This window comes from Phalaenopsis equestris, unplaced genomic scaffold, assembly GCF_001263595.1.
Source record: "Phalaenopsis equestris unplaced genomic scaffold, ASM126359v1 Scaffold000840, whole genome shotgun sequence".
Lineage (NCBI taxonomy): Eukaryota > Viridiplantae > Streptophyta > Magnoliopsida > Asparagales > Orchidaceae > Phalaenopsis > Phalaenopsis equestris.
The window spans coordinates 3,688,669-3,702,442 of record NW_018165280.1 but is presented as its reverse complement, the minus strand read 5'-3'; the positions used below and the strand labels follow the sequence as shown (position 1 = coordinate 3,702,442).

The window sequence follows — 13,774 nt, the reverse complement described above, 5'->3', positions numbered from 1 at the left end:
TTATTATATTGAATATTTCAATTGACTACAAGATTTATTTGATTATTATTTCCCTTATTTTTTCATATATTTTAATTATTATTATAGTTATAAGTATTGCTTATTTCTCATGCCAGAATAATAAGTGTTTAAATATAGATTATTTTGTCACTTATTTACCAAATTCAATGATTCCACACTTAAAACATAAGATTCACCTAAATGAGAAACTTCATAATCTTCATAAATCATAGGCCATCCTTAACTCTAATTCGTTCATAAGGTATTTAATTTTTTTGACATCACAACTACTTATGAACTCGAAATAGATAATATATGTATTTCGTGTATATTAGTTATTTTCTTAATATTTATTTTTTAGAAGAAAGCCGTCTTAGATAGTTTGGTCACATTAAACGTCGACCATCTGATGATCCGATTAGGAGTAGTTGTTTTAGATTCGACTTGTGTTAAGAAAGACAGGTAGACCTAGGAAGACTTGAGCTTATTGTATAAAAAATGATCTTAATTTACTAGAACTAAATGAAAATATGAAACTAAATAGGACGCAATGGAGAAAAAAGATTCATGTACCCGACCCCACATAGTGGGATTAAGGCTTTGTTTACAAACAAACTTGAAAAAATTCTACTTTCCTCTTTCATCCTTCTTTCAAAGTCTCACTCAAATATCTAAACTCATGATAAAATTCTAACTCGTATTTTTTTTCATTTATATCAAATTCTTAATAATTTGATCGTGACACACTTAAATATATCAATTTAATTTGTAAATATAGATGTTTCAAATGATCCCTATGTAATTATCCCAACATTTTATTGGTGGGGGAAGGGGAGAGGGACGTGGCATTTGTGTTAGGTGAGGATTTAGCAGACGTTGATATTTCTAAATATTTGGTTCTTCACGCTTGTTTTCGAAGTTATGTAAGTTGACTTGGACCATATACTTTTTGGGCAAAGAAGACAAAAGGTGGCATTTGGTGGTAGGTAGGGGTGTAAACAAATCGAACACGGACGAATAAAGTTTGTGTTTGTGTTCGGTTCGTTTAAAATTTAGTTTGTTTGAAATAAGCTCGTGTTCGTTTCTTAACGAACGAGCCGAACACGAACCGATCACTAGCTCATTTACTTATCGAACGAATCGAACACGAAAATATCTATATTAGTATATTACTACTATAGTATATTAATATATTAATATTATTATTTTATTATATATTATAATTTATAAAATTTAATGTTTTAAAATATAATAATTTTTTTATATATAATTATTTTATATTTTTTTATATTTCAAACAATAACGATTCGAACACGAACGAACGCATAACTGTTCGTGTTTGGTTCGTTTAACTAACCGAACGAAAAAAATTTGTTCGTGTTTGTCTCGTTTACTTATCGAACGAATCGAACACGAACTCATTGACGAACCGAACATGAACTGTTCGCGAACAACGAGCTTTTTTGACAGCCCTAGTGGTAGGTGAAGATTTCATCAAGAGAATGATATTTTTCATATTCTATTTTTGTGTACGCATCAAATGTCAATTTTTTTTTTATGCGTTGATACGTGAGGTTGGAAATCAAGCGGTTGGGAATAAGATATTAATTGAATTGGTGAAGGGCTACTACATATTTTTATGAGGGGAGGGGGGCATTTACATACATACCATCTAATTTTTATATATTTACTTATCAAACATCTAAATTTTACATTTTTTGCATTCGTTCAACTCAAATATTTCATATCGCATAACAAAATATTTGCACTTTTAAAAAATGATATGCACTTTTGTATGTATAAGTAAGGTGGCATATACGTAAAACATTAAAGTTTAGGTATTAGACATATGAAATACATAGGGATTGACCGACACGTTTGTAAATCAAATCACGATACGGATTTAATACAATAAAATTTGTAATTAAACGCTAATATTATTAATAGAATTTATGAAAAATCGTCCTTAACTCTAATAATATCAAGATTTCAAAATATTATGCATATAGACTCAAAAAAATTGAATGATGTCAGGATAAATCGTCCTAACAAATTATTAATTTCTTATGGCCCTCAACAAGATTTACTTATATACATACTAAACTTCTATTTTTACATACATGCCACTTTATTTATTTATAAATAGGTGTATTTCATATGTTTAAAAATTAAAATAATAATATTTTTTATGTGATATGAAAGATTTTAATGGTATAAATGTTAAAAGTAAAGTTTAGATGTTAAATATGTAAATAAATAAGAATTTTTCAAACTGAAGGCAGCCCTCATTTAAAACAGTCCAAATTTCTTATTATTATTAACATTATTATTATTTTAAAGTTAATGAGTTGCTCAAATAAGGTTCCTAATTCAAATAAAATGGAGCATTCACATATAAAGCCATATTAAATCAAAGACTAGTTATTTCTTTAGTCAATAATACAATTTCTTCGCTTAATTGGACATGAAATGGCTATAAAAAAAGGCATTAGTACTTGTGCGCAGCAGGAAGTAGACAGACATCTAACGATTCCTCTCGAGGCCAAGGTCACGCCATACATCCCCTTCCCCTGGCAAGTTCTCCTGCCCTGCAGCATATATAAAAGAACATTTATAAATAGGGTGCATTTACATAAAGACCACCAAATTCTTATCAATTTACTTATCTGGCACCCAAACTTTAATTTTTTTCAATTTATACCGTCTAAAACTATCCATATCACATAAAAAATATCACCATTATTTTAACTTTTAAAAGTGCAAAAGTATGAAGACATATACAAATGTAAATAATAAGAATTAGGTGTTGGTTATGTAAATAAATAGTAAATAAATGGTATGTATGTAAATCCTTCTTATAAAAATTATAAAAAATGTACTTTCACGATGATGATGATGAAGCCCATGACCGCCATTGTTGCTGACATGCTCTACCAACTTTAAGTAGTATAAAGTGAAAAGCAACACTTTATGATTTACTGGTGCATGGAACAACTTATTTTTTCAGTAGGCTAAAACACTGAGGGCTGGAGCACAAGACAATTTAATGGAGAGAAGAAAAGTGACGGATTTCAATGTTTTGGAGAGTTTTACATGTTATATAAGTAAATGTTAACTTTAGAAAGTCAGAAATGTAAAATTAGGATGTTTAAAGCACTCACCCACACAACTGTTCTCTCCATTAAGATTACAACTGACAATATGACAAGATTAAAGTCACCAAATCATCAATTGGTGAATATTACTCACGCGAGTTTGAAGTTAGTTAATCATGACACCTAATATTTATTGAATATGTGTTTTCATTACAATATGCATCATATGCGCTAGGGCTACCATGAAAACTAAGTCATCTTGTTTATGTATCATTGAACTCTACCGCTGGAGCCTTAAACATCATATGCACCACTTATGTACCCAAAAATCTGATAATCATGTCCACCACTTCTTTGAGGTGCAAAATCTATATCATGGATGCTCTTATCATCATCATTATCACCATTATATCACTCCCATGACATCCGTTTTAATATTTGTTGTTCTCCTAGAATTGCCGCCACTACCACCTTTCAATTGCTATTCTCTGAACCATAAATCCAAAAACAAAGAACTCATTCATTATCACCATCTTAGACTATAATCCTCCCTTATCAGTCCGGTGACAAATTTCATCATCACAAACATAATCCACGTCTATTATTGGATTTTCATTCTCCTCATGTTGTTATTTCTTGCCACATTTTTTTTCTTTAAAGCTATTTTTTTCAAGTTGTATGCATAAGGACAAAGTTAGTCAAGTTTCTTCACCACTATTTGGCTCAATGGATAATTTGAAAAAGTACAATAATTATTAAACATAATATTAAATGAAAATTAGACTATAAAAAACTACAACAGCATAGTTTTTGACAGACCGTCGAACTTTAACAATCCCAAAATGGACAATTTTCATTATACAAAATTAAAGTTAAAATCTTGTAAAAAGGCAAAGGAAATTGCAACTTTATAATAGAAGATAAATTTACTACACAATTATTTTGGAATATTTAAAAAAAAAGCAAAAAACTAATTTATTTAACAAATTTTCTTTGATTTTACAGAGAATAACAAAGCTGTTAGTTGTTGGAATCCTTGTATAACCTCACAATTATATATATATAAATATGATAAAGTTATTTCTTATATTTCCATTATTTTTAATACACATTTGAGCATTTTTATGTACTTAGCAACATGAAAGAACCTCATCTATGCCCGAGCAACATTATCCACCAACCATAAAACTTTCAAAGAGAAAAAAATGGCAAACATAATTGCAACCAAGGTGCATTTCAAACATTTGTCTGCAGCAAGGGAGTCGTTTCTATATCATTTGCTTTAAGCTCGGAAATATTTTCCTGCCAAGTAGTAAATGTAATGATTTATCTTCAATTATAATTATGCTCATAAATGTACGGTAATCCAAACAAGTGTGCGGCAAATCAAGTGATAATCAGCCTTACCAATTCATTTGTTTTAGTATTTTTGCTCATTAGAGATAATAATCACTCATATTTGCAAACAAATTCTCTTGGCCTTTAAAATTATTGAATTGTATATTTTATTCCATCATTTTGGTAGTATCTTCCGTTATCAAATCAATGTAACGTGACACAGAAAATTTTAATATACCTGCTGCTTCTATTGCATCAAAAAATGATATGCCACTTCGTTGTTCACCACAGCGTTATCAAAACTCGAATAACTCTTTCCTTTTTAATTTCTTCAAATGTAGCATTCATCGATAAAAATGTAACGCACACGCTTATATGGAAATATTACATCAATATACGGAACCCATTGGAAAATACACGAGAATAGACATAAAATTCATCCTATTCTGGATCATCCAACCATCATCACACATTCGAGAGTTATCAAACTATGCTCTAATCCTTAAATTAGTTAACATAACCTGCAAATCATTTATTTCTAATTCCTAATGAATACTAAAGATCTCATTTGATGTATGATTTGCTCCATAACATGCCACTTCACAATGGCATCACTGATATTAAAACAGCAAGACACCCAAGGTGATAATCATTAAATCCCTAGCCGCTTATCCGAGCAAAGATACAAGAAATTAGACAATTTTAATTATGAGAAATACTCCCGAAAAGTATGACATGATAATCATCAAATTAAAATATTAAACTTTAGTAAGCAATATATATATATAAAGTCTTATTTCATTTCAAATATCAAAATGATAAAACCTTGTGATATGGACCATGATGATTTTTCAAAGAAATTCGGGCAAATAAATATTTTATTTCAAGAATCCAAAAAACAAAACTCTAATGCATAAAAGATAAACACCTACAATTCGAGAGCTAGGCGATTACTCCCAAACCCTAAACCTAAGACTCAAGACCACAATCTTCTGCATAACCCTAACCCTAACCATACTAACCCTATTTTTAACCCCAAAATAAAAAATAAAAAGAGCTAAACTGCTCTTTTAGCGTCGTACCTAAAATAAGTCTTCAAATTATTTGGCGGGCTTGGCATGGTGGAACGCGTCGTCGATGTCGGCGTAACATTACTCCCCTCACAATAAATCACATTGTTCTCAAGGTGAAAAAAAAATAAAATTATTGCTAGATCAAGTCATTGGGCTCTCATGCAGCATCCTCATATGGCAATCATTTCCATTGAATCAGAAAACATAGTAACCCTCATGAGTTCAAAATGCCAACTTGTGCAAATCTTTCGGCCGCATCGAGTCAGATGGCGTTCTGACTTTAAGTCAACTTTGAGATTAACGCAACCCCAAGTAACTCATCTTGTAGGTCATCGATCACCAAAAAATATTGCAACTCCGTATTAATGTGTCTCTTCCATGCTCTGACAACCAATCAAAAATCTGAGTCATGCGGCTTGAATTGCCCTCACCATGGTCTTGAGCGTCATGAAAGTTTTGCATAAACTTGGGCCACCGCAAAACACCCCCATCTTGTCTCTCTCATGAATACTCTGTAGTATCAAAATCAGTCTATGACACTCTGCCCTGCTCTTCTCCAGCTATCCAGTTTCCATCATTACTCATGAATTGCCTTCCGCCCGAAAGGCTACCTAGCAAAAGGCACTGACATAGTTCGATGCAGCCCTTCGCCGAAATCAATCTTCCCCAACCTTGAATCGCAAGTCAACCTGTTTCTCCTGCTGCCACTTGTTCCAAAAATACAAATATCGCACAATTCCATCCAGAAGTTGTTGCTCGACCGACTCCTTTGCTAAATCCCGAGGTTCCATATCAACCTAAGGCAAAGACCCTACCCACATGCCCCACATATTCTTCAGATGGTTGTTGCTCGCATCTGTTCCCAACGCTATTTCTCAATTCTGCGGCAAGCAAAGGCAATTTTGTGTAAAACTCCACAATCTTCTTCATCATTTCTTCCAGGGCTATGAGTCTCCCCTACATGGACGAGAATCGCCTCTCCATGGACGATAAATGCTCATCCATTCTAGATCTGATTTGGCTCAAGTCTTTGTTTAATTTTTTCTACAGAGTGTTTACTTTATTGATTGTAATTACTCCATGTACGATTTCGAAACTCCTTTACGCCGCAAGCCTGAGTCCCGACACAAACGCCATAATTCCGTTGTCGACTTCCCAAATTGTGAGAGGTTCGGTCATTAGGGCACGCCTGATCTAGTTGTTGACTTCTCAAATCACAGATAGTGAATAAGGCACACTTGATTCCGTCGTTACTACGTCCGATCGCGCCTGGTCCCATCATAGGTTTCTCGGATCGCGACTGTATCATGAGTGGCACGCCAGCCACGCTATTGTATGGTGACCGCGATTTGATTCCCAATTAGCTCACTGTATCTCGATCCCATCATCCCACTAAGCTCTTATCATGATTGTATCGTTCATGCCCTATACTGTAAGCAATGATCTCGTCATTTCTTCCCATATAGCTCGCAATCTACTGTATCGCAAGGTTGTCCTCCTATAAGTCAAAATTATGTCGCTACTTCCAAGATTGAATGCTCTGATACCACTAGGGGTGTAAACAAGTCGAACACGAGCAAACTCAAGCTTAGCTCGTGTTCGGCTCGTTAAAAAATATCACTCTTGGTGTTCGGCTTGTTTATATCTCAAACACAAAAAAATTGTTCGTGTTCGGCTCATTTGCTTAGCGAGTTGAACACGAGTTGTTCGCGATCGAAGAGTCGTTTTGCTAACACTAGTCACACAGGTACAGGATGTTAAGGGTAGAGGTGTGATTTAAATCCACTTATTTAGATTAAAACATCATTTAAATATAATTATTATATATCATTAAATTATTTAAAAATGCTCTTCATCAATTTTTTTTATATATATATATATTACGAATGAACAAAGCTTTGAAATATTAAAAGATATGTCAAAACGAGCCGAATACGAACAAAGATTTGCTCATTCGTGTTCGGCTCATTTATATATTGAGCACAAAAAATTATTTGTGTTCGAACCATTTGCTTAGCGAACGAATCCAACATGAACTGTTTACGTACAACGAGCCGTTTTGACAACCCTAGAAACCACTAATACTAACCAAAGCCAATATTTTCACAAAAATTATGGCAAAGAAATCTTTCTTCAATAGCACAAAACAACCCAATATGAATACATAACAATTCGAGAGGTGGGCGATCTCTCTCAATATCTACAATTCCGAGAGGTAGGTGATCTCTTCTAAGCCTTAAATCTAAGTCTTAAGACAACAATCTCGTGCATAACACTAACCATAAACATATTAGCCTTATATATACCCTCACAATAATAAATAACAAAAGACTAAATTGCCCTTTTAGCCTTACACATAAAATAAGCCATCAAATTATTTGATAGGTTCTGCATGGCGGATCAGTGCCGAAGTAACACCTTTCACCAATAATTTTCTCCCTATCACTAGATTTGTGAATCTTAAGCTCTCTTCTGTTTCCCTAGTCCATTTTTTTTAATAATAAAAATCTATTACAAGAGAACTAGAAGCTCTAGCACCAATATTGGTTTTAACATACCTCCAAGTAAGCATCATATTTTTCTCTAAATATGTATGCTCTTATATACCATCCCATACCAAATCTTCATCTTCAAGCACCATTTTTTCTTCCACGTTTGGGATATTAGCATCCATCTCTTCAATCAAATCCCTTGAGATAGATTGGATCATTGATATTATGCATCTCACAGTGAGTCTTAAGAACTTGAATTTACTTCACATGACCTATATCATACAAATTTTATAAGCTGAAATGTATCCAAAAGATATTTAGAAGTCTACTTAAGACAGTTTCCCTTTCATATAGTATGATAATATATAAATTTAAATCATAATTAAAAAATTGCATTAAAGAGTAATCTCCCAACATCTTCCACCAAGGCACCTGCCTAGGTGGCACCTCAATAATGGTGCCAATCCGGGCGAAGTGAAGGGGATTGAAACGCAAGCCCCTTTGACAAAACAAAATGGAATTCTGCATTCAGTGACAATAAGGAGTTTTACACACATGAGAAGGATATACTTGTAAATTAAAACTTTAGGGATAGCTCTGTTGAGGTGCCTTTTGACATCCTTGGTAGTCTTCAAAGCAATCTTTATTTTTAATTAGCTTTTGATTGCTTCCTTCTATCATATGGTTCAGAAGTCCATAAGACCAACAATATAAAACTCAAAAGTTGTAAAAGATGGATGGATGATACAAGAACTCTCGGGTCCATAAATTTCTAAGTGCCCCTCTCTTGAACTAAATCCAACTTTTGATAATTTCTTTTGAGACTTGGCTCTTTCAATATGCAAGGTAAAGTACGTTAAAGAAGGGAAAGTCAAAAATCCATGGCTCTCATATAAAGACGAAGTACAAAATTGTTGATGTGGCTTCTTGAATTTTTTCCCTTCTCGATTTTCTCTACCAATAGGCGATTTGAGTGATTGTATCAAGTTTTGTGCGGGAGAAGGGGGCGGGGGGGTTGGTGCGGGCATTATGCGGGGGAAGGATCAGCAATGAATAGATCACCTCCTCTCCTTAAATGTGATTTGAGTGATTGGAGTGAGGATTAAAAAACATTTGGATTGATTTAATGGACATAGCAATTGGGAGGAATGAATTCATATGGCAGTGGTCGTTAGGCACAAAAAACTAAATTCCCAAAATAAATAAATAAATAAATATAAAAAAAACACTTTAACAGAATATCATTGTTATCAACTTTCTTCTCAGTAGCTTTAATGCTTGTAATTATTCTTTACTTGTTCTAGATATCATCCTTTAAACTATAAAGCTTATTTCATTGCTTTTATAATAATGACTTTTATATTGTAAAGGTCTTTTTTACCTAATGGGGCCGTGTCAAATAAATGCATGGACGTAGGAAGCAAGCATGTAATGAGAGGAGTTGGAGAGCATGTAAGAAATAGCTCTTGAGAGTTGCTACTCAGATTTCACAATGTTTTAATCAAACCATGTTAAAACCGCTAATTAGATAATTTAACTAGTTTTGTTTTTATCTCGGTTGAAACTACCCTATAAAGATAAAAATGAAACAATTTTAGGCCTCATTTGTTGCTTGACATTAGAAAATATGTTTCAAAAAATAAAAAATGTATTATATTAGGGAGTTTGCTGGATTTATTTTGAAATCAATATAGATTTAATATTTTATAAACCCTTTCAAAAGCACTCAAAATTGAAATTTTCAATTTCACACTCATGATCATCATCAACAACAACAATAAGCATTTATCCCACTAAGAGGGGTCGGCTACATGTTTTTTTTTTCTCCATTATGTTCTATTGAGTGTTATATTTTCATTTAATTCTAATAAATTAAGATCATTTTTCATACAATATGCCCAAGTCTTTCTAAGTCTACCTCTGCCTTTCTTAGCACAAGTCAAATCTAAAACATCTACTCTCCTAACCGGATAATCAGATGGTCGACATTTAATGTGACCAAACCATCTAAGATGACTATCTCTAATTTTTTTTGCCACTAGAGCTACACTAACCCTATCACGGATATAATCATTTCGCATTTTGTCTCTAAGTGTAAAACCACTCATCCACCTAAGCATTCTCATCTCGACAACACTTAACTTTTTTATGCTTCTCTTTTAAAGCCAACATTCAGCGCCATAAAGCATTGTATGTCTCACTACCATCTTATAAAATTTTCCTTTAAGTCTAAGCAGTACTTTTCTATCACACAATAGACTTGAAGTATTCCTCCACTTCAACCAACCAACTTGAATTCTACTAATAACATCCCCATCTAAATCACCATCACTCTGAACAATAGACCCGAGACATCTAAAGTGTTCACAACTTTAAATAATTTTATCACCCATAGTTACAACTTTGTCACTAGTGCTATACTACAAAATTACATTCCATGTATTCAGTTTTAGTTATAATCAAACGAAGGCTTTTAGACTCCAATGTAGATCTCCATAATTCAAGTTTTTCTTGAGCTTTTTTCTATGATTTTATCCACAAGAATGGCATCATCAACGAAAGGCTTACACCAACGTAGATCCTCCTGTAAATGTCCAATGAGAGTATCCATAACTAAAGCAAAAAGATATTGGCTTAAAGTCGATCCCTAATAATCCAACTGAAATAGGAAAATATTTGGTCAATCCTCCTGTTCGAGCACAAGTAACTGCTATAGTATACATATTTTTAATGACTTGAAATAAGTCATATCAACACTTTTCTTTTCTAGAACTCTCCAAAAGGATATCTCTTAGAACCTTATCCTAAGTTTTTTCTAAATCAATAAAATCATATGTAGATCCCTTTTATTCTCTCTGCACTTCTCCATCAAACCTATCAATAAATGTATAGCTTCAATAGTACACCTGTCAGGCATAAATCAAAATTAACTTAAACTAATTTATATAACATAAAATCTTATATTTTATCTTTTCCTGCACATTATTATTCCAACACCAATTATTTTTATTTATAAATTTTTTTCTTTTTGATTCTCCAAGTACATCTTTTGTCACTTGTTCAAAAGTGTTTGTTACTTTATCCCACATAGAATTTACTTCTTCATGAATATCTCAAATCTTGAAATCTTGAAGTTTACTAATAAAAATAATTTTATTTGTGTCTTTTAGGTTCCCTCATCTAATTCTATGATAATGATTCCTAGTATACTTTATTTTATAACTCGTCATCCTAAAATCCATAACTAATAATCGATGTTGAGTACTTAAATCCTTGTTTGGATTGATCTTACAATCTTTACATTCTTGACGATCTCTTCTTCTTATAAGAAAATAATCAATTTTTATTTTATTAAATCCATTCTTATAAATAATAATATGTTCATCTCTTTTCTTCAATAAAGTATTAGCAATAAAAAAATCATACACTAAAGCAAAATCTAATATGACTTTATTTTCTTCATTAATCACTCCAAAACCGTAGCCACCATGAATATTTCTAAAATCTTTTATCACTCTACCAACATGTCTATTTAAATCTCCTCCAATAAAATATTTTTTTTCAAGGGTATCATTTGTATTAAGTCTTCTAGGTCATTCCAGAATTTTTCTTTAGAACCACTATCTAAACCTACTTGAGGAGCATAAGCACTTATAATATTAAAAATCTTAGTATCAATAATAATCTTAAGGGCTATAATTTTATCTCCAATTCTATTAATTTTTATAACATTATCTTTTAAACTCTTATCTATAATTGCACCTACACCATTTCTAGTGCTACTCTTACCTAAATATCAAAGTTTAAAACCTAAGTTATCAATCTTCTTAGTCTTTCTCCAACACATTTAGTTTCCTGCAAATATAAGATATTTATCTTTATATGACTCGTAGTATCAACTAATTTCATTAATTTACTTGTGAGAGCACCTATATTCCAAGATCTCATCCTAATATTAGTTTCATGGACTAACTTCTATAACCGCATTCGTCATCAATTTTTAAATTATTTTTTTCATTTATATGCCACCAAATGAGGCAATATAATATAGTTAGAAACATGAGGGTCATTTCTATTAATGAAAAAAAAAACTTAGTATGCTTTTTTCTCTTACTTGCCTAGGAAGGTAGTATAGCAATTACATGTTCAAGGATTTAAAACGTGTTCGTCTAACATTGCCCACTTTATGTTAGAAGGGGTAATTTCCTTGGAAGGCTTAATTACAGTTTCCAAGAATTGGTAAGGATTTCCTTATTTTCTTGGAGTGAATTCCCCAAATTGGGAGAGGTAAGAAGTCTGGGAGATCATAATAGTCTGGGATTTTATCACAATCAATCGCTAAATCTTCAATCATTTCCCCTCATCTATCTTGATGTAAAAAAGTGACTCAAACATTTTCTTCCAGTAGTAATAGTATGTGCCAGGGATTATCACCGCTCCAAACTACCACCGGTGACTGAATCAGGTCCTGCCAACAGTGGCTGGAAGTAGATTGAGTGCCAATAATCAACTGGTTAGAGTTTCACCACCAAAACAGGGATATCTAGAAACTGCAGGAAGTAGCTCTAATCTTTCCAAGGCAAAACCGATGGTGCATTAGCGGTAACAATTCCTAACAGAGTATGGATGTGGTTCTTGTTTAAGTTTTTTACATCCAATAAAGATTCCAAACTGATCTTAAACTATCATGGCAAATTCCATCCAGGAACAGCAAGGAGGTGAAAAGGAAGAATGCATACAATTCAATTGCTTCCAACATTTCAATATCACCAAAACCCTAAAAGAAGACTTCAAATTCATTCTAAAACCTGAAGCACATATCAGATTCTATGTTTTACTTCTTCTAGAATAAAAGAACTACCCACATCTGTTCCACTTCTGCAACATTTCAAAGGCTACTAAGAAGAGAGAATTGAAGAAGAAGCAATGTTTGGAGAAGAAATTACACCAGCAGTTGATGCCACAAAGTTGGTCCTGAAGAATGGATATTTAGAGGATGACAAGCTCTCTTTTGGTATAAAAACTTCCTCAAATTTCCCATTATACCTTCAATATAAAAACAGTATGCATCATACATGAAGAAATCCCGCGAAAAAATTCGTTGGAGATATAAACCTGTTGAATCCCCAGCATCATCAATTCGAGGGGCCATTCCGGATGGGAGAGGAACATCTGCTCGAAACAAACAATTGGTAAATGATTAGAAATCCCAAAGAGAATTACGAGGAGAAGTTGAGAACATATTAGGGTTTTGAGATGAAAAAGATACCATCTTTGGGTAGGGTTTCCCTCGTCCATTCATCGTCGACGATATCAATTAGAATGCCGGGGCTCAAAAGCTCTGCTGCATCTGCCATCTCGCTTAAAATCTATTCCGATTGTGTCTCTGCTGAAGTATGGAGCTGAAAAGAGATGACAAGGGTTGTAAACGAGTGACTCGCGCTTCATCCACCGAGTTCAAGTGTGTTTTTGTTTTGTTTTACAAGGCTGAGACAGTTAATTTATTTAGTATGAAATAAAAAAATTAATTTAAGTTAATGTCATAATTAAATGATAAAATAGAATGAATCACTTCATTAAGAAGATAAAATATCAGTTTTTAAATATTTTTAGTATTTTAAAGAATATTTTTTGAATGTTAATATATTTTTAAATATATATTTTTATTAATACTTTTTTACCTAACAAATGGAGTCGGGGCTGGTTTGATCCTGTCATGTTAGCATCACTAATCACTTATCAAGTGAGCTCGGGCCGGCTCATGAGTCTGCTTGAA

The 13,774-nt window shown here is 32.8% G+C and overlaps 1 protein-coding gene across 1 annotated transcript; it reads right to left on the bottom strand.

Annotated features, from left to right (window-relative positions):
• Positions 1–12,925: 12,925 nt before the first annotated feature.
• On the bottom strand, positions 12,926–13,460 carry LOC110031723. The gene is made up of 3 exons (XM_020735081.1): positions 13,268–13,460; positions 13,114–13,170; positions 12,926–13,044 (listed from the first exon to the last, which is right to left on the bottom strand). The coding sequence occupies exons 1-3, from the start codon at positions 13,353–13,355 to the stop codon at positions 12,941–12,943; spliced, it is 249 nt and encodes an 82-aa protein (XP_020590740.1). The 5' UTR covers positions 13,356–13,460; the 3' UTR covers positions 12,926–12,940.
• Positions 13,461–13,774: the final 314 nt, after the last annotated feature.